A 22,029-nucleotide genomic window follows, 5' to 3' on the forward strand; every position below is an offset into this window, starting at 1 on the left:
CCTTCCTTTCTTTCCCTCAGGAGAAAGGGTGGTTGAGCAGTGGCTGGCATCAGGACCCTGAACTCCTGAACCCTCAGACTCCCTAGAGACACTCCGCAGACAGATTCAGGAAAGGTCTCTGAAAGAGTTTCTACATGTTGTTGTCCAGGACTAATGAAGCAAGTTAAAATGGAATCACACAGAGTACTAGTGTCTCATCTTGACTAGAATAGAAAGTCCTATGGTCTTCATTATAACTTTTCAAACCATAACAGCCTCTTGGAGGTCCAAATGAAACCCATTAAGCCAACCTGGATCCTTTGCTGTGATTTCACAATGAGGAACAGTTCTTTCACATGCAGTAAGGTAAGGGTTTCATGCTGGAAGCTTTTAAAAAGGTTCTCCACCCCTCCCAATCTTTTCAGATCATGGGTCTAGAGCAAAGAGAGGATGAACAGTCTTTGAGTCACTTCCTCCAAGCTTCACAGCCAATCATACCATTCACGTGATTAGGAAAAGCAAACACAAGATAAAACATGGTAAGACAGGAGGGAGAAAAATGTTTGTGCCAATGGCTTGTGCAAAGTGAAACTAATCCTACTTCTCTTTGCCCCTGCCAGACATTTCTTGAGAGGGCTTCTCTTAGATGATTTTCTGTGTCTTTTTTTATTATTTTAAATTTTCATTTGAATGATATAATCTCCATGCCACAAGGAAAGAACAACTTACATCAAAGGAATTTTATATCCACATTTATCAAAATATAGGAGAAACTCTAGCAGCCCCTGCCCATGGCCATCAGGCACTTCCCTTGCCTATTCTAAGCCTGCCCTTTGGGAGAGATATGACCAGTTATGTGAGCCAAGTGGATTTCTAACTAAGAGAAGCCTCATCAGCAAATCATTCTCTTAAATGTAACAGAAGTCCCTAGATTCTGTTAAGAAAGACTCTTGGGAAGGGATACTTCTTTGCATTTTGAAGGCTATGCATAAAATCTGGATGTTTTTCTCATTTCTGGCCCACACTCCATTACACACTTTAATGACTGTATTAAATTCTCAGATGAAGCCTTAAGATAAAGAGAAGCTGATGATATTTATTCACCTTTCAAGTTCTTTAGTTGCTGACATCACTGCAGCATGCTTGCTTTCTTTACTGAGAGGTACTTATAATAGCTAAAGACTTGTTAATACAACTATAGTCTAGAAGTAAGTAACAGATAGTCTGCCTAACTGGAGAAGCAACGTGTCACTGTGGAGAAAGCATCAGATGGGATAAAGGAGACTCTGCCTGTTCCTGGCTGTGTCGCTCTGGGAAAGTTATTTTATCTCCTATAAAGTGAGAGGATTAGCCTTGATGACGTCTACGATTGTTTGCAACCACAATTTAAAATATGTTCTATGATTCAGTGGCTTCTGAGAAATGCCCTTCCAGTGAGAGATATAGCACTGGACAGTCAGGCTGGATGACTGTGCCCAGAGAGCTCTTCTAAGTGACTCAGAAACCCACAGTTCTGCATTTGCATGGAGGGGTTGGTCTACTTGTGAAATTAGTGCCCATTACCAGTCAACCCAACTGTACACCCCAGACATTTTAAACTAAGGAGTGTAATAACACCTTGTGCCATTTTAGGTAAGAACATTGCCTCATGCCACAGTAACCACTTAAATATAGAGAGGCACCCATTAGGCCAAGTAAATACAACCTGGCTATTTTATTCCTACTTTCCCCAAAATTCAATCCCCTGATTTTTTATTAGTGCTTCTATTTTAAACATCTGGCTTGCCTATCCCATTGTCTCTGTCTATGCTAGAGTTTCTCAGCCTCAGGACTATTGGCATTTTAGGCTACGTAGTTCTTTGTTGTGGGGTGGGGTGGGATCCTGTGTCTTATAGGATGTTTAGCAGCACCTCTAATTGCTAGCTGTCAGTAAAGTGCCACCATCCCCAATATGACAACCAGAAATGTCTCTGGACATTGACAGAAGTTTCCGAGGGGGTGAAATCACTCTGGGTTGAGAACCACGAGTCTAGGTTTAATCTTTTTTTAAATTTATTTTTAATCTATTTTTTATTTTGATTCTGAGTTTTCTTTCTTAGACATAAGACCAGTGCTATATCCTGAAGTGCCCAGAAAGTATTAACACTGTTGTTATCATTCTTAATATTATTAAGATCTTTCATTTATATAAGATTTCACAATTTATTGTTTCCACCCACATTACCCGTGGAGATTAATGCATGGCAGCTCATTGTCTGTAATAAATTAGAAGAGAGAAGCATCTTTTCCATGACTCTCTCCATGCCCCTTTTTCACTGTGCTTGGAATCTTGCATGTTTGACAAAAGAGGTCTTGCCATGAGGAAGATGTATTTAAGACAAGTAAGGCATTGTGTAAATGAAATCTAGCTTGTTTTTTTCAAAGGACATAAAAGAGGAGATGCTTAATCAACTTGAAATGATACTCTTCTCCTCTCAATCTCTGCTGGCAGGATCTATATATCCCCGAGTATGTACACAGGACCACACATCCACAACTACATACGAACAGGTGGCTTCAAAGAGGTCTGAGCCCTATGACTCTTTAAAAGGGTTCTGAAATCTGCAATCTTCAGCCTAAAGTGGACTGCTGGCATTTTATCATGCTGCACTAAGTGAAAGCAGATGGCATGTCTGAGAAAGATAAACAAACTCATCTCCCAATATTTTCACCTCTTTCTTACCCCTCTTACCTGCTTAAGGATTTCAGCAGCTGTTTCAAGTGAACAATCAAATATCACATAGAACTCCTTGCCTTTCTTCATCTCCTTGAGTAAAGGCTTGGCATCTTTATTCCCAGAGGGCAGCTGGCGGATTTTGATTTTAATGTTATATCTGGAGGGAGCTTTGATGAGCTCTTGCAGACGAATGAGACCTAGAAAATGACATTCAATCATGCAACAAACTGTTCTGTCCAAAGTATGTTTGTTGCCATTTATAGGCAAACTCATATAATTCCCAAAATGTATCAAGACGCCATCTACCTAAAGGTTACATTATTGACTTCTCATTTGTCATTCCTCTTTCTATGAAATTCCTCTTTCTATATGGATTATACTGTATTTTCCTTTTGTGGGTATGTGTGGCTGGAAGCACAATTTTCCCAAGAGGATTCTGAATTTTTTAGAATGCAACTGTCCTCTCCAGCTTTCACCACATATCTTTAACAAATCAAGTCAATACTGTAAAACTTTTGTAAACAAAAAGTTGCTTGAAGTTTCCAAAGATGCTTTTTGAAATGGATAACACCCATTCACTTTAGAACACTAGAATTTCTTGGGGTTATAAACCTCTGTAAACCTTTCAGCAAGTTTTTATATATAACATACTGTTTACCAGCTAATTGCTTGGATTGTTCTATATAATCTTCCAGTTCCTGCCATATAAGCTATTTATAAATGGCTTATTGTATTTTCTTTCTAATATAATTGAACATAATATGGGAAAATACTTTCTTGATTTAAAAGAAAAGATGATAGAATTTTAAAAGATTATGATAATAAGGGCAGAAACAAATTCTTTAAAAATACACCACTGGTAATTGTAGGGAAGTGTATACAGCCAACTAACTTGATGGAGAATGTTTAATTCACCACAAATATGAATCCACCGAACTGCATCATTCTTTTTAATAGAAGTGCTTTAATAGGGCAAGACCAATAGCTATATGAAGCCTCCATCTTATTTCCCCTAATATTAACTGGTGTTCGCTACACTGCATGATGTTGGCTCTTACTCAAGGATGACCATTGGAAAATTGAATATTTTTTATTACACAGTCTGTGCCTTCAGGATGTGTCAGCTTCAAGTAATCAATAGGAAATATTAAGCTTTGTCACTATTCAGATAGAAATTGTGGCACGCACTGTGCAAGACACAGCATGGATGCCAGCTACCTCTGGACTTGATGCACTTTTTTTATTTTCTTGTTTTATTTATTTAGTTATTTGTTTTCCCTAGAAGCTACATTTTTGTGTCTAAGATGTTATAAGATTCCTCTGTACCTTGGGCAGGTGTGGTCCTGAAGTACAGTAAATTTGTAAGCTACTCTTCAGAGTCAAGTGGACCAGGGTAAGGAAGGAAGGAGTTGTAGAACCATATCAAGATTTAGTGCTCATTATCTTTTTTAAAAAAAATTGTATTTATTTTATTTTTGGCTACACTGGGTCTTTGTTGTTGCATGTGGGCTTTTCTCTAGTTGAGGTGAGTGGGGGCTACTCTTCATTGCGGTGCACGGGCTTCTCATTGTGGTGGCTTCTCTTGTTGCAGAGCACGGGCTCTAGGCGTGCGGGCTCTAGAGCACAGGTTCAGTAGTTGTGGTGCACGGGCTTAGTTGCTCCGCGGCATGTGGGATCTTCCCAGACTAGGGCTTGAACCCGTGTCCCCTGCACTGGCAGGTGGATTCTTAACCACTGCACCACCAGGGAAGCCCTCATTATCCTTTTTAATTTCTTTAACATAAAAATAGAAATTGTTAGAATGATAGCCTTCCTGGGTTCTTGATTCTTTTCAAATCAACCAATGTGACTGAAGGCTCCCAAGCACCAGTGAGTCACTTGTCCTCTTACTTCTAGAATCACTTGTCCTGAGCAACTGATGAGTCCTAATGGAAGAAAACTGAGCACATGGATTTGTGTATTTGTTAATCCTAACAATAACCCTATGAAACAAGGGTTATCATCTTCATAATTTCAAGTAAGAAAACCAAGGCTTGGAGCAATTAAGTAACTTAGGGTTACAAAGATAGGAAGAGCTATGGATTCAAACTGCTTGTGAGTCTAGCACTCAGTCTTTCCATGTCACCATCATGCCTTACAAATACAAATTGTTGGTGCTTGAAGGACCAGATATAGCTTTGGATTATTTGATAAGAGAGGTAAAGAGTAGAAAGAGGTACCCATTCTCCTTTCTTCTTTACTCCAGGCTGCTTGTGAGTCTCTCTTGTTTTTATTGTTTGTTTATTTGTTTGTTTGTTTTTTTCTATCGCCTTCCTGCTTTGCAATCGCTTCCTTTTTTTTTTGAGCATGACCACAAGGGAGATCAACATGGCCTTTAAATAAAATGGGAAAGATATTTAAGAAGTACATTTCATATGCGGCAATGAACTGCTCTTTTGTTCTTTGCTAAATGGAATGTCAATCTTGAAGTTCATTTTCCTATCATGATGACTTAGATGCATGTTAATGGCATTTAAAGTTGAATATATTCTCTCCCTTCATTCATTCATTTTTACGGGAAAACATTTTCTGGATGTTCACTCCATGCCAAGTCCCATCCATGTTAAGGGCTGGAAATATAACAAGAACACATCTTGCTTTAAGGTCCGCACAGCCCACAGAAGGAGTTCATCCCATCGAATCTTGTATTATGCATGGGGCATCACTTATTACTTAAGTTGATAAACTATAACCTGAGGCTGACAGGGGCTGGAGCAACTTGCTCAAGGTTGTGTAAGGCTATCATGTGGCAGATCCAGGGTTTAAAGCTAGTTCCACCTCTGACTCCCCAAGCTAGGGCTCTTTCATCAAATCAGTGGCTCCTCCTGACTTTGAGATTTAAGATCAACTAACTAACTGGCTGAATGACTAACTAACTATATAAATAAATATCTGGATAAATAGAGAAAAAAATTTAAAAAATTTGGACCAGCATAAAACATTCAGCCTTTATTTGGCAATGAAGTTGTTAATAAACAGGTTCCCTCCTCAAAAAAAGTAACTGTGAGCTTTCACAATTGTTTCACAAAAGAAAGTTATTTTAATACCAACAGAGGAGAAAGGAGAACTCAGTACAAAAGATTAGTTTTTAATTGGACTAAATTTACCTTTCAGAAAAACTCACTACTAAGCCCTAGTTTTCTCTTTTTGTCCATATGCAGGTGAACTGGCCTCAGGAAAGGAGAAGATCAGCAGATTTAAAGGTTACAGACCCAAGATGTAGGAAGAACAAAGAGCAAGAAAAAGGGAGGTTTACGTTTCTCTTTCGAAGCAATTGTTTGCTTTAAAAAGCCTTGCTGTCTTCATTAGCAAACATCACAGAATTTACAATTAGAAAGGCTTTTTAGTCCACAGGAGACAAAATTTAGAGAAAGCTTTCCCTTTTATTTGCATTTTACAGCAATCCAGCAATCCATTACACTTCATTGTAAAAAGTTAAAACTTGTCTTTAAACAAGTCCTTACTTCAGGGAAAGAAAATTGATGTAGGCACAATTCCTAACTTTGCTAATGGCCCTCCTGTGTGTGGATGCCAGCCCTGCCAGAGTGACCCAGTTCTTCTAGATTGGGACACCAATTGCAGAGAATGATAAGGGTGCGTGCAAACCTGGCAATGGTGATGGATTTTCTAGTCCATTGTAGGAGAGACACTTTAAAAATGAAATGCAGAAAAGGAGATAATTAAACAAACCAAATAGAGAGACATTCTACAGTAAAACTGGTATGGACTCTTCAAAAATGTCAAGGTCATGAAAGACAAGGGGAGGCTAGACTATTTTAGATCAAAGGAGACTAAAAGGACCTGACAGCTAAATGCAGTGAGTGATCCTGGATTAAAAAAAAAAAAAAACTGCAATTGGGACAATTAGGGAAACTAGAATATCACGTATATCTATATAGACATTAATATTGGTATAGATGTTAAAAACTGTATCCGTGTTAAGTTTCCTGTGTTTGATAACTGTAGTGTGGTTATAAAAAGGAAGGTCCTTGTTCTTAGGAAATATACTCTAATGTATTTAGAGGTAAAATGGTCATGCTGTCTGTCACTTACTTTCAAATCGACAATACTACTACTTGTTGTTGCTGTTGTTATATTGAGAGAAGCATAGAGCATTAAAGCAAATGTGTCCAAATGATGACAACTGTTGAACTTAGATGCAGGATGTACAGAAGTTCATTGTACCTTTCTTGCCATTTTTCTGTAAGTTCAAATCTTTCTTAATAAAAAGACAAAACATGAGCCTCCTGCATCCACTCCCACCTCTAGTAATGCAATTGGAAACTGCACCTTTGGTTTGAAAAGTGCTTGAGAGCAAGGAGTCTGTTTATTTCACACGAGTTTGATCTGGGCTCTGCATGTAGAAATAACGTTCAAAAGTGCTCAAATTCTAAACTCTTTCTTTGGCCATCTATCTACTCTGCGTACTCAGATATGACACAGAAAAGTGCTGATTTGTATGCACGTAGACTATGGGAACAGGTGGAGCATATGGAGGAGAAAAAAAGAACATGCTATTTCCAGTAGCTGTTTAAAATTTTCCCTGTCTTCTCCTTAAATAATAATAAACTTTGCTATTTGCATTGTCCCTTTTTATGAAGTATCCTGCATGCCTTATAAATAGCTCAGTAAACCTCGGAATATACCTCTGAGGTGGATAGGTGTCAGTGCTGTTTTACAGTAAGGAAAGTGAGGCACAGTGAGGTTAATTGTTTGGATTGGCCTTGAAAATGAGTTACAGAAGCCAGAAATTGGAAGAGACCTTAAAGGTCAAGCCCCTACTTGATGCATGAATTCCCGCTACACAGCTCCTGCTGAACACCTCTTGGTTCGAGAAATTCTCTACCTCACTTTTTGCAACTCAATCCATTTCTGGACAGTTTTAGTTATATTTAATGAGCAGCAGTTCAAAAGAAAATTACCTAGGTTTTCTTGAGTCTTAGTCCAATTCCCTTTTCATTGTACACAACAGTAGATCTGATGTCATAAAAATCAATGTAATAAACCATTGGGATCCAAAGATAAGATTGCACATTTTAAATGTTAATTTCATTTCATTTGAACTTGGAAACATGCAAAATGGCATTTCACAAACCTGTTGGTATATTAATGTATCCAAATCTAATAGGATTCTTAAGGGGATCTATATACCCTTCAGAGGGGAGGAAAAAATCAGAACTGAGAAAAGGAGATGGGTAAGTGAGTGAATTACCTGCGGAAATACAGCATTTATAAGTGCAGATCTCCATACATACGATTTTTCAAAAGTGCATTAAAAAAGGCTAAAGACTTCCCAAAAGAAAAAATGTGTTCCTTGATCACAAACAACCTCATAGAAGAATATAGTCAAAATATTTGAGATTAACTATGTTGCATTTAGCTCTATCAGTATGTTTTGGTTCTAAATGCTGGCCAATATCAATGGTAGCTAAAAATAATAAACCACCATGAAATATCTAAAAGTTGATTTCCTGAGCAGAACTCTGAAAATTTGATAGGGTTCTGGTCAGGGGACTGGAGTGGGTAAATAGGAAGGGTAAAAAAGAGTAAGGGCAGAAGAAAGGGAACTATAATATATTATCTTGTTGGTGCTGAGTGCCAAGGACTTTCCATTCTCCAACTATTTCAGGTGGAATTTTGGGAGGGCATGTGGTAGAGTGTTTTGGCTAGCATGAGTCATCATAACAACACAGAGGTGTGAATTGTGATTGCTAAGGTGAAATGATTCACTTATTCTTTTACTTGGCACTGATTGTTTACATTTTGGCTTAATCACCTATGTCAAAATGTTTAATTTTCTTCAAGTCTAAATTTTAGGGCTCTGTCAAGATTCTTGGTTCTGAACAATATATTCTTTCTATTTTCTATGGGGAAATGAAGGAAAATATAATAAGCATAACAAATCTAAGTCACTATTTAAATATAGCCCAAAGAGTAGCTATTGCACTTATTTACAGGGTGGTTGAGCATATTAAATGAGTTAATTATATAAAATAACTATAACAATGCATGGCAATCAGTCAGCACTTCAAGATTTTAGTTATTGTGATTTTTGTGGTTGTCATTTTTCTTGGGTTTTCTTTCTGGATTTAATGTTTCTTTCAATCACTGACATTTTTATGTATATTAATCTTACCTCAAATGTATCCTCATTGTAAAGCTTTGAGACTATGTTTTAAGTAAGTGACAGATAATAGTTCTTTATGGCAGGTTGCATTTTATAAATCTTATGGCTCTGGGGTGTTGAGAAAAATGATTTAAGGCAGCGGTGGATGAAAAAATCCCTCTTAAGTACTATGTGTTATGAACACATCTGGCTGCAACTCATTTCTCTGATGGCCTCATCTAGTCCCATGTATATGCTGAGGACCCTCAATTTTGTATCCCCAGCCTATACCACATTCCTGAACTCTAGAGTCATATATTAACTGCCTACTCATTGCCTCTTTTTGGATGTCTAGTAGACATTGCAAAATCAAACTTAACATATTCATGACTGAACTCCTGATAGCCTTATTTCTCCAAACTATGTCCATTTATCCATTTCCCCATCTCAGGCAATGGCAACTCCATCCTTTGGCTCAGGCCAAAAAGCTTAGGGTCATCTTTGACTCCTCTATTTTTCTCACTCATCCGCCACCCCTCAGAGAATTATTCCAGCTCAATATCAAAATATTTCCAGAATCTGACCATTTCCTACTCCTCTGTTGCTATCACCTTCATCTCTTGCCTTGATTTCTCTAGTAACCTCCAATTTTATGCTTCCCTCTCTATGACATTTTATTAATACAAGGCAGAGTGATCTTTTTATGGTATAAATCTGATCATGTCACTCCTCTTCTGAAAACTCTCCAATGTCTTCCCATTTCATGAGGAACCAAAGCTCTTCCAATAATCTACAAAGCCCTCCATGATCATGAAGACCCTCCTCTCTGACCCCACAACCCTACCCCTCTCAGTCTGATCCAACCACACTGGCTTCCTTGTTTGTTGTAAATAAAGGTTTATTGGAACACAACATACCTGTTCATTTATATTTTGCCTGTGGCTGTGTTCTTACTACCTCAGCAGAGTGCGATAGTTGTGATCAAGACGCTATGGCCCATGAAGCTTAAGCTATATAGTATGTAACCCTTTTGAGAGAAAAGCTTCCTGGTCCCTGTCCTACAAAATCAGCTATGGCTGCATTTCACTAAGATTAGCCTTGAGAAAGCAGAAACTGTTGAATATTCTCCACACTGCATTTGGTGCTCAGCTTCTCAGCTCTTTTTGAAGTGTGTGAAGGGATAGAAGCCAGGCTTCCACCAGGGGTCTAAAGAAGCAGAGGGGATGTGCAATGAGCAGTGATTTCGCATTGCCTAGTGTCACCTCTGAATGAGGGAGTCAGAGAGAAATAGATGACTGATGGGAAGAATATCCAGGCACCAGAGAGAGAGATGTGAGGCAAAACTCCCTTCCGGGGGCTTCCCTGGTGGCGCAGTGGTTGAGAGTCCGCCTGCCGATGCAGGGGACACGGGTTCATGCCCCGGTCCAGGAAGATCCCACATGCCGCGGAGCGGCTAGGCCTGTGAGCCATGGCCGCTGAGCCTGCGCGTCCGGAGCCTGTGCTCTGCGACGGGAGAGGCCACAACAGTGAGAGGCCCGCATACCGCAAAAACAAACAAAACAAACAAACAAACAACAACAACAAAAACCTCCCTCCGACAGTTCTCTAGGGTCTTTCTACATTTGCTCTTCCAGAGGACAGAATTTTGCCTGCTAGTATTTAGTGATTTGGATTTTGTCCTCAGAGACATGCACAGTGCTCCCATTGACTTCAATGGGAGTCACGGACCATTTGGTCCCTTAGACATCTGCGCTGGCTTCAGGTTATTTCACAAACTCCTAAACAAACCCCAGTAAAGTGCTCTTTAATGGGCAGTTAATTCTGGTGTAAGAGCAGATGCTGAGCACACCTAAGTCCTTTTTTTTCCTTCAGGTTTAGTAAGTTTTCTTTTTATGACTTGATAATTACTGCAACCAAAACCCTGAGTCAAGCAGTATTAAACCCACTCGTAGTCAAAAGATGTCTTCTTCTATTGATCTCAGTTGACCTGTTTACTCTCTGGGTTCCAATTTAATGGCTCAATTGATTATTCATTTACATTTTTAATGTCTTTGGGAGTAAAATCATTTTAACATGAATCGTCTCTAACTTAATGGGCAAAATACAGATTCATTTGGATTTTCAATTTCAGCAAGTATATATTGAGCAACTGAGTTCAGGTGAACTTGACAAGGATGAAAGGAGATTTCAGTTTCTTATAAAAGGTAATAGAAATGATAGTTTGAATTTCCTCTTATGCAAAATGGCTGTCAACTATGGGTACTCACTTAAAATCAAAAGGGTGGTTAAGACATCAGGTTTTATGTTATCCCTTTGCAAATTATAATTTTTCTAAATACAATTATGCTCACACCTTTAGTTGAACTCTTTCTTAAATTAAATCCAGATGCCTCAATATTATTCATTGATTTGTTTTCCTTTTAGATGGCCTGGCATTGCTGGAAATGGTAGAAATAGTGAGAGAAAATTATGCTATAGAGTGTACTACATAATGAGAAATAGTATTATTTTATTAACTCGTGGAATTCTCTATTTACAAAGGTAGACAACATGGAAGGCCTTACCATACCTATATATAATATCTATATCTTAAGGCTCTTTAAATATACTTATGGAGTTCCTTGGATAATATATTTTCTTCCTTCACAGTAAGCAAGTGAAGCTCTAAAAATATGACTCCCTGTGGCTTATCCTTCCCAGTAGAACTGTTTTGAATATAATATTTATAAATTATATATACAATCACCTACCTTCACTTCTTTCTCAAATGAGATGAGGTATAAGAAAATACATAAATGTATAATTCCAATCACAATAGTCACTTTTATCTAACAGTTTAAAATGGAAGCAGAATTTAGTGCCAAATAGAGGAGGCTCAATATTCATCCTCTGAGGAGCAGTAAATGTTAGTGCTTGGTGGAAATGAGTGAAAAAAATGAAATACTATTAAAAAGTTCAAAAATGCTTTGCTTTGTTAATTTTCACTGATAATTTTATTAGTCTTATTACCAAATGTGTAGATTAAGGAAAGGAGCTAATTTCAATTCTTGAAGAAAAAATATTCAGAAAGTAAACAGTACTGTGTTAGGTAGCAGATTATAAAAATAAAAAGATAAAATTCCAACTTTTTGGAACTCCTAGTCTCAAAAACATTTAAGCAGATAATTGAAGCATGTGACATAATGCTTATATTTACAACGTGCTACTAACTCCTAATGTCGTCTCAGTGAGCTTTAAAAAGAAATGATATTTGGGTGTGATAATGGAGAATGAGGGAGCTTATCACCTTGGGGGTTATGTGGAGGATTATCCAAAGTGAGGGGCCAGCCTCAGAAAGAAAGAGTAGGGATGGACTCGGGGGTATTTAAGAAGTGATGTAACAGTACAGGGATGTAGAGCAGCTGGTGCCTGGGTTAATGGAGATGAAAGTGGTTAGATGGTGAAGAGCTTTAAATTAGAATTGGACTTTCCTATGTGGACAATGAAGAATCACTGGAAGAATTTAACTGAATAAAAGGGATCTGGAACTCCAACAAACCTCAAAATGTAAACAGGAGGCAAAGGGGGAAGGTGCCAGTGAGAGAAACTTCAAATGGGAGAGTCAGAGAAATGTCTAGTGAGGTGCTGAGCACCCCATGTCTGTCCTTCATCCTAAAATAAGCAGGCAGAACAAAGCAAGCTTCACTAAGGGCTCTTTACTGGGGTTCTTAGTCCTTTTCCCATGAAATGGTCAGATTTTATTGATACAACCTCTAACATTATTCCTCTGTGTATGTACTTTAGAAACTTTTCAACACATTTATGCAGCTACTTATTGAATTGGAATCATACTTCATGGTCAGTTTCAAACTTTCTCTGCATTATTTAAGAATGGAGTTGTGGTCAGTCTTAACAGAGTTGGATACATTATATTACATCTTTAATATTCAGATTAGATTACAACATATATTAATAAGGTGATATTTCTTTTAAAAAAGTGCCTTAAGTTTGATGATGAATGGGTCATCAGAAAGGGTCAACTCACCAAAAGGAAAAGGAATTAGCTACACATGGCATTTCCCAATTAGAATACTCAATTAGCTTCATATAAAAGAACATGTTCATGTACTCTGCCTGATGATTCAAGGATTCTAGCAAATTCTGGTTCCCTTTTTCCAGACCAGACATGGCCATGTGAGGGCTTGTGTGAGTCCCATACCTGTGCTGTCTTCATACACCACAGTCACTGTTTTCCAGTTGTAGTAGAGGACCAGATCCAGGACCGCCCTGCTGATAGCCGCATAATCTGGGTAGAGGTTGACATAAAACAGGTCTTTGTTGTCCACTGAAGGGTGTTTCCAGCGAGTCTGTATATGTGGAACTTCGAGGGCATTGCAAATAGACTGCACAGCACTGACAGAGGAGCTATGGGAAGGGCCAAAGAGAGCAGCCACACCAAGAGCCAGCTGGTCACATGCTGATGTCCACAGACAAGGAGGGGGTGGAGAGGGAAAGCAGGGAAGAGGGGAGAGAAAGAGAGAGTTCTGTGAATTTCATCTTCCCTTTCATGGTTCCTCCTTATTTTCGCTATTGGAAACTATTATCCACTCTCCATCTGTATGCTGAGGAAATATGCTTCATCCAGCTTCCAATATTCCTGAGATACTAAATATTAGAGATGTAAATGGAGAAATGATTAGCAACACATCACAAGGCCAATTCCCTGCAAACAAAAATGAGTTGTTGGTCTCACTTCATTACTTTTTTTTTTTCTTTTTAATTTGGTCATGCCACGTGGCATGTGGGATCTTAGTTCCCCGACTAGGGATCGAACCCCCAGCCCCTGCATTGGAAGCATTGAGTCTTAACCACTGGACTGCCGGGGTAGTCCTCACTTCATTACTTTTAATCAGATGGAGTCTAAATCTCTTGCTTGGTGTGGTGTTACCCAGAAGCACTCAGAGCTATTCTTTAAGCCATTTGCCAAGTGAATGTCATATAAATCAAGTTCTGTCAGCTGGCAATGTGGCAATGAAGGTATTAATGGGTCAGAGAATTCAGAAGACTCTCTGGGTGGCTGCAGAGTACTTTAGTTCCAGTCCTTCCCAAAACTCAGAAAGGAGGTCCAGGATATTGAAAAATTGCTAAAGAATGTTAAGTGATACTGATAGCTAATTAATTATAGAATAATAGATTAGCATAGCTTAAAGGGATCTTAGAAGACATTTTCTCCAACCCACTAATGTCATAGGCAATGAAGTGAGTCAGGGCCACTGGACAATGGCAGAACTGACCAGAGCCCAGGGACCCAGCTCAAGGACAGGCTTCTTTCTATTTCAATATTAGCCAACATGTACATAAAAATTAATTTCTAACATTTATTTATTTTTTGCATTATAAGATTATATACACACATTGAGATAATTTAGAATATTGAAAAGTGTAAGGAAGAAAAAAGGCTCTGAAATTCCATCACTGGGATAATATCTATTCATAGTTTGGTGTTCTAATTTATTAAAAAATTGAACACGATATAGATACAGTTTGATACATTGCTTTCTGTATTTAACACTAAGTTTAATGGTAAAAGCACACCCTTTCCCCTAAGTCATCACAAATTCTGCAAAAGTATATTTTTAGTGTCATAGAATAGCCTAATCCATGAGTATGTCATTACTTATTTAACTAGTCCTATGATACTGAATATTTAAGCTGCTCCTAATTTTTGGTTATTATAAGTAATATTATAAGCACTTATCTTAGTTCTTATATATTTCTCTAAATTTTACATTATTTTCTTTGAGTAGATTGAAATCTGTAATTAAAGGGTATTGATATATTTAAGTCACTTGATACATATAAACCAAATTTCCTTCCAGAAATGTTGGGACAGATTATCTTCTATAACAATGTAAATTAGTGCCTACTCATTTTATGCTGGCATAAATTTATGCTGGCATTAAATATAAAAACATTTCAAATTTACATGTTAATTCTAGTTTAAAGGGATTTGGAACTGCCAAGAAACAATAGTTGAATATTTGAATTAAATAATAGCAAAATATTTAAATGAAATTGTCAATTTTTATCATAACGCCATCACACAAATAAAAATAAGTTTAAAAATTATATGGCTTTGTCAAAATTATCTGACTTGATTTAGAGAGAAAAATTAACAAGTAATATTTGAGAGCCATATTTCAAATATCTGTGGGACAGCAAATGTTCACAAGGAACTTTCTGACACTGTGCTTTTCGGTACTGAATTATCACATGAGGTATGAAGACATAACTTTCTGTATTAAGAGCTAGAAGTGAAAACTGTCCTCAGAAGCTCATTTTCGGATGTGCTTTCATTGGTTAGCAAGAAAAAATGAGGGCATGAAAGTATATGAACTATTACTTCATCTAGCGTAGGCAGTGGATTGAGATTCCTGCTAATATTTAGCTCTGGGATGCTAATATTACTTGACAAAAAAGCAATCCTTTTGAATTCTGTTTGTGAGCAAATTACCAGTTTTAAGAAGTTTTGGGGGTGTTTAATTTACAAGTATGACAGGTACTTCAGGTCACAAAAACGTTTTGGATTTTAAATATGGTTGGTTTTCTGGGCTATTTATTCAACAATGTTTTGTGTGTGTGTGTGTGTGTGTGAGAGAGAGAGAGAGAGACAGAGAGAGAGAAACAGAGACAGAGACACAGAAAGGGAGATATGGAGAGAGGAAGATAAAGATCTAACACATAGAGATAATTTATGTGAAGATGCCTTGTAAACTTTAAAGTGCTGTATAAACATAGCATTTTATTATTTGTCATAGACAACTCTGACCTCTATAGTACCTACAACTCCATCCATCTTTGAAAATAAAATATTCTTATACTAAGATCATGCCATAGAGTAAAAAAAAAAAAAAAAATCATTATACTATTCCATTTTCATCTGTGCTCCCAGGAGAACAAGTTTCACATTTTTTTTTGTAAAGGACACTAAGAATCTTGCAGAAGAGTCTACTAAGTGCAATCCAAACTGGGTTAATTCTATGTGGAAACAATCAATATTTAGTTACTTAGAAATCAGCATGAACATGGCATTCATTTTATTCCATTTACTTGTGTGTGTTTGATGGGCAAAGCTTTCCTCTAGGAGAGAAAGAGCCCCTCCTATTCTGGGGTGATGTACCCACACAAAATCCTGTATGGAGGTCCAACAACTCCCTAATTAGAGGCCAGCCTTCAAGCATGTCAAATGTGGCTTCAAAGAGTCATCTTGGAAGTGTCTGAAGGATGTGTAAACAAGCCCCACCCTTCCAATGACTCTTTCCACGAGACAAACCTTGCAGCCTGTGTACAAATTAGATTACTTTTTAGGAACTTGTCTTCTGTTCAGATGCAAAAGGGAATCAAATGCGGAGATTGTTCTCCTAGGTTTAATTTTCTTTGACCCCAAGTCCCTTGCTTGCTTGATTGCTTGTACCATTCCATTAATTTTTTTCTTAATTTTTTCCTTTTTTGAAATTGACGTATAATCAACATATAACATTATAAAATTTCAGGTGTAAAACATAATGATTCAATGTTTATAATCTTCACATTTCTATGATCTTGTAGAAAGGGGTTAGAAAATTATTTGAGAGGATGGTAGGTAAACCCAGTAGCTCACAACCTGTTAAGATTCAGGTTGTGAATTCTGTGTGTTGTGGGCATTTCCACATGCTAAGTGCATATGACCTACCACAAAGTTTATTTGACTGTACTGTACAATTTCATGGTGATATCTCAGCCTCAGGAAGGAAAAACAGATCAAGCTTGACATTTTCCATTCACAGCTGAACCAGTTAATCATAGACTGGAGGGCACTGAAGGCTAAGCTAATCAGAAAGGTCCAGAAAACAGAGCTAGGCAACATCCATTAGGATGGGTCAGATTGTGCTGGACAGTGACATCTTGCACCAATAGTTCCTGCAAACCCATTTGCACAGAGATGTCCACTTTGAAAAAGAGCAGGTAGCAAAAAGAAGTTGACTTGTAGAGCAGACATATCACCCAAAGAAGCTTTTAAAAGTGTGAAAATAGTTACCTCTCCGTGAGGCTTCAAAACTATCAAAAAGGTTAATTCTCTGAATGTCATAGGTTAATGTGGTGTTAGGCATCAGGGTTCGATTTCTGTTAATGCTGGTGACTGCAAACTTGAACGCTAATTCTTCAACATTAACAGGTTCATTTTCCACAGTTTCAAAAATTCCTCCTGCAGAAGCAAAAGAGATGCATGAGAAGCATTAGTTACGTTATTCATGTGCATTTTTTAAAAAGAATAATATAAATGAAAAAAACAAAAGACCCAGAAGAATAAAAGCAGGAATGGTCAGAACAGATCCCAAAACCAGTGTTAAAAGTTAAGTGTATCAGCATGTGTCAGATGCAGATAAAATTTCATACATGTGCTTAAGATTTCAAATCCAATACTGGACTGTGTAATACCTATCAGACGGTGAATGAACTCTAAATATTTACTACCATGTAAAGGATGACTGATAATATGGTGGAGGATGATTTTCTACAGTTTGGACATGAATCACTCTGTGGTTGACCTAAGCACAATTTCAGTTGTATCCTGGTAGGATCATCCTTCCTTAGAATGAAACTCCTGCTATTCAGAAGCAGACATTCTAGACTCCAGAAGCATCATGCAGAGTTGAGTAGAGTCAAAATGAGTCATATAGGCAATTTTTTCAAAATGAAAATATTTCTTCTTCTTTGTGGCTCAGAATTCTGGGGTCATATGCTAGAACTTTCCAAAGTTCATGGGCAGATTCAAAAAACTATGTTCTATATTTGTTTTGTTTTGTTTTGAGAAACTGGTCCTGCCCCAAAGCAAACCTGTATCCTGTCTCTGGAGAAATAAATTCCCCCACTCAACAAACACATGCATTAAGCCTCTGATATCTTAAAAATGAGGACCTCATCACAAGCAACAATACAAAGTATCAGCACTTAAAGCCTCATCAGAGAATTCAGCTCTGGCTTTATTGTTGACAGGCAACTTAAGTATTATTAACTGCATATTCTTAATATACTTTAAGAGCTGTCCTGGGATTATCAACAGAAACAGAACATACAGTAGAGGCTCTTAGCTGGCCTCTGCTTAACTTACTCCTTGATTGACCAATAAACCTCATTTTCTTTGAAAAAACATATGAATTGGTGCCCATAGAATGCTGAATACTTATAACTAGTAGATTACTTTCATCTACTATCACCACTGAGTGATTCCTTACCTAAGGCCAGTTGTAGGATTTTAGCAAACTTGTATATGTTACATTGGTTTGTGAGTGCTTCAGGTTTTCCCTCCACTCAAAAAAAAAAAAAAAAAAAAGATAAGGGAGCTTCAAGATGGTGGAAGAGTAAGACGTGGAGATCACCTTCCTCCCCACAAATACATCAGAAATACATCTACATGTGGAACAACTCCTACAGAACACTTACTGAACACTGGTAGAAGACCTCAGACCTCCTAAAAGGCAAGAAACTCCCCCACGTACCTGGGTAGGGCAAAAGAAAAAACAGGGACAAAAGAATAGGGACAGGACCTGCGCCTTGGGGAGGGAGCTGTGAAGGAGGAAAGGTTTCCACACACTAGGAAGGCCCTTGGCGGGTGGAGACTGTGGGTGGCAGAGGGGGGAAGCTTCGGAGCTGCAGAGGAGAGCACAGTAACAGGGGTGCGGAGGGCAAAGCAGACAGATTCACGCACAGAGGATCACTGCGGAACAGCACTCACCAGCCCGAGAGGCTTGTCTGCTCACCCGCCAGGGCGGGCGGGGGCTGGGAGCTGAGACTCAGGCTTCGGAGGTCAGACCCCAGGAAGAGGACTGGGGTTGGCAGCGTAAACACAACCTAAAGGGGCCTAGTGCGCCACGGCTAGCCAGGAGGGAGTCTGGGAAAAAGTCTGGACCTGCCAAAGAGGCAAGAAACCTTTTCTTGACTCTTTGTTTCCTGGTGCGCGAGGAGAGGGGATTAAGAGTGCTGCTTAAAGGAGCTCCAGAGACGGGTGCGAGACACGGCTATCAGCACAGACCCTAGAGATGGGCATGAGATGCTAACGCTGCTGCTGCAGCCACCAAGAAGCCTGGGTGCGAGCACAGGTCACTATCCACATCTCCCCTCCTGGGAGCCTGTGCAGCCCACCACTGCCAGGGTCCCAGGATCCAGGGACAACTTCCCCGGGAGAACGCACGGTGCGCCTCAGGCTGGTGCAACGTCATGCCGGCCTCTGCTGCTGCAGGCTCGCCCTGCACTCCATACCCCTCCCTCCTCCAGGCCTGAGTGACCCAGAGCCCCCGAATCAGCTGCTCCTTTAACCCCGTCTTGTCTGAGTGAAGAACAGATGCACGCCAGTGACCTACAAGCAGAGGCGGGGCCAAATCCAAAGCTGAGCCCCAGGAGATGTGCAAACAAAGAAGAGAAAGGGAAATCTCTCCCAGCAGAATCTGGAGCAGCGGATTAAAGCTCCACAATCAACTTGATGTACCCTGCATCTGTGGAATACCAGAATAGACAACGAATCATCCCAAACTGAGGAGGTGGACTTTGGAAGCAATGATATATATATATATATTTCCCTTTTTCTCTTCCTGTGAGTATGTATGTGTATGCTGCTATTTGTAATTTTGTCTGTATAGCTTTGCTTTTACCATTTGTCCTAGGGTTATGTCTGTCCGTTTTCTTTTTTTTTTTTTTTCTGTATAGATTTTAGCGATTGTTACCATTGGTGGGTTTGTTTTTTGGTTCAGTTGCTCTCTTCTTTATTTCTTTCTTTTTTTTTTATTACTTTAAGTTTTTTTAAGAATTATTTTTACTTTAAGAACTTTTAAAAAAAATTTTATCTTCTTTCTTTCTTTCACTGTTATCTCCCTTTTATCTAAGCCATGTGGATGAGAGGCTCTTGGTGCTCCAGCCAAGTGTCAGGGCTTTGCCTCAGAGGTGGGAGAATAAAATTCATGACACTGGTCCACAAGAGACCTCCCATCTCCATGTAATATCAAATGCCAAAAATTTCCCAGAGATCTCCATCTCAATGCCAAGACTCAGCTCCACTCAAAGACCAGCAAGCTCCAGTGGTGGACACTGTATGCCAAACAACTAACAAGAAAGAAGAACAATGCCACCCATTAGCAGAGAGGATGCCTAAAATCATAATAAGGCCACAGACACCCCAAAAGACACCACCAGACGTGGACCTTCCCAACAGAAAGACAAGATCCAGCCTCATCCACCAGAACACAGGAACTAGTCCCCACCACCAGGAAGCCTACACAATCCACTGAACCAACCTAAGCCACTGGGACCAGACATCTGCAAAAGAATTCAGAATAATGATAGTAAAGATGATCTAAAATCTTGGAAATAGAATGGAGAAAATACAAGAAACATTTAACAAGGACCTAGAAGAACTAAAGAACAAACAAACAGTATGAACAACACAATAAATGAAATTAAAAATTCTCTAGAAGACATCAGTAGCAGAATAACTGAGGCAGAAGAGATAAGTGACCTGGAAGAAAAAAGGAGAAATAATTACTGCACAGCAGAATAAAGAAAAAAGAATGAAAAGAATTGTGGACAGTCTTAGAGATCTCTGGGCCAACATTGAACTCACTAACAATCTAACTATAGGGGTCTCAGAAGAAGAAGAGAAAAAGAAAGGGGCTGAGAAAATATTTGAAGAGATTATAGTTGAAAACTTCCCTAATATGGGAAAGGAAATAGTTAATCAAGTCCAGGAAGGACAGAGAGTCCCATACAGGATAAATCGAAGGAGAAACCCACCAAGACACATATTAATCAAAATATCAAAAACTAAACACAAAGAAAATCTATTAAAAGCAGCAAGGGAAAAACAACAAATAACATACAAGGGAATCCCCATAAGGTTACCAGCTGATCTTTCAGCAGAAATTCTGCAATCCAGAAGGGAGTGGCAGGACATATTTAAAGTTATGAAGGGGAATAACTAACAACCAAGATTATTCTACCCAGCAAGGATCTCATTCAGATTTGACGGAGAAATTAAAACCTTTACAGACAAGCAAAAGCTAAGAGAATTCAGCACCACCAAACGAGCTTTACAACAAATGCTAAAGGAACTTCTCTAGGCAGGAACCACAAGAGAAGGAAAAGACCTACAATAACAAGCTTAAAACAATTAATAAAATGGTAATAGGAACATACATATCGATAATTACCTTAAATGTAAATGGCTTAAATGCTCCAAGCAAAAGCCATAGACTCGCTGAATGGATAGAAAAACAGGACCTGTATATATGCTGTCTACAAGAGACACGTCAGATCTAGGAACACATACAGACTGAAAGTGAGGGGATGGAGAAATATATTCCATGCAAATGGAAATCAAACAAAGCGGGAGTAGCAATTCTCATATCAGACAAAATAGACTTTAAAACAAAGACTATTACAACAGACAAAGAAGGACACTACATAATGATCAAGGGATCAATCCAAGAGAATATACAAAATTTTAAATATTTATGTGCCCAACATAGGAGCACCTCAACACGTAATGCAAATACAAATAGCCATAAAAGGGGACATCGGCAGTAGCACAATCATAGTAGGGGATAAACACCCCACTTTCACCAATGGACAGATCATCCAAAACGAAAATAAATAAGGACATACAAGCTTTAAATGATACATTAAACAAGATGGACTTAATTGATATTTATAGGACATTCTATCCAAAAACAAGAGAATACACATTCTTCTCAAGTGCTCATGGAACATTCTCCAGGATAGATCATATCTTGGGTCACAAACAAAGCCTTGCTAAATTTTAGAAAATTGAAATTATATCAACTGTCTTTTCTGACCACAATGCTATGAGACTAGATATCAATTACAGGAAAAAATCTGGAAAAAGTAAAAACACATGGAGGCTAAACAATACAATACTTAATAACCAAGACATCTCTGAAGAAATCAAAGAGGAAATGAAAAAAAAAATACCTAGAAACAAATGACAATGGAAACATGATGACCCATAACCTATGGGATGCAGCCAAAGCAGTTCTAGAGGGAAGTTTATAGCAATACAATCCTACCTTAAGAAACAAGAAATATCTCAAATAAACAACCTAACCTTACACCTAAAGCAATTAGAAAAAGAACAACAAAATAACCCCAAAGTTAACAGAAG

The 22,029-nt window shown here is 38.4% G+C and overlaps 1 protein-coding gene across 8 annotated transcripts in view; it reads right to left on the reverse strand.

Moving 5' to 3' along the window:
- GRIK1 (glutamate ionotropic receptor kainate type subunit 1) overlaps positions 1–22,029 on the reverse strand; it is a 427,625-nt gene that overhangs the window by 140,333 nt on the left and 265,263 nt on the right. For 5 of the 8 annotated variants that reach the window (XM_032630338.1, XM_032630337.1, XM_032630336.1 and 2 more), the window contains 3 exons: positions 16,897–17,064; positions 13,039–13,296; positions 2,711–2,892 (listed from right to left, as the gene is read on the reverse strand). In XM_032630338.1, coding sequence (XP_032486229.1) covers positions 2,711–2,892; positions 13,039–13,296; positions 16,897–17,064 — 608 coding nt within the window. Of the gene's footprint in view, positions 1–2,710; positions 2,893–13,038; positions 13,297–16,896; positions 17,065–22,029 lie in introns of those variants that run through there. The other 3 variants (XM_032630340.1, XM_032630341.1, XM_032630343.1) reach the window with 3 other exon arrangements.

The sequence above is a fragment of the Phocoena sinus genome, chromosome 4 (assembly GCF_008692025.1).
Source record: "Phocoena sinus isolate mPhoSin1 chromosome 4, mPhoSin1.pri, whole genome shotgun sequence".
In the NCBI taxonomy this organism is placed as follows: domain Eukaryota; kingdom Metazoa; phylum Chordata; class Mammalia; order Artiodactyla; family Phocoenidae; genus Phocoena; species Phocoena sinus.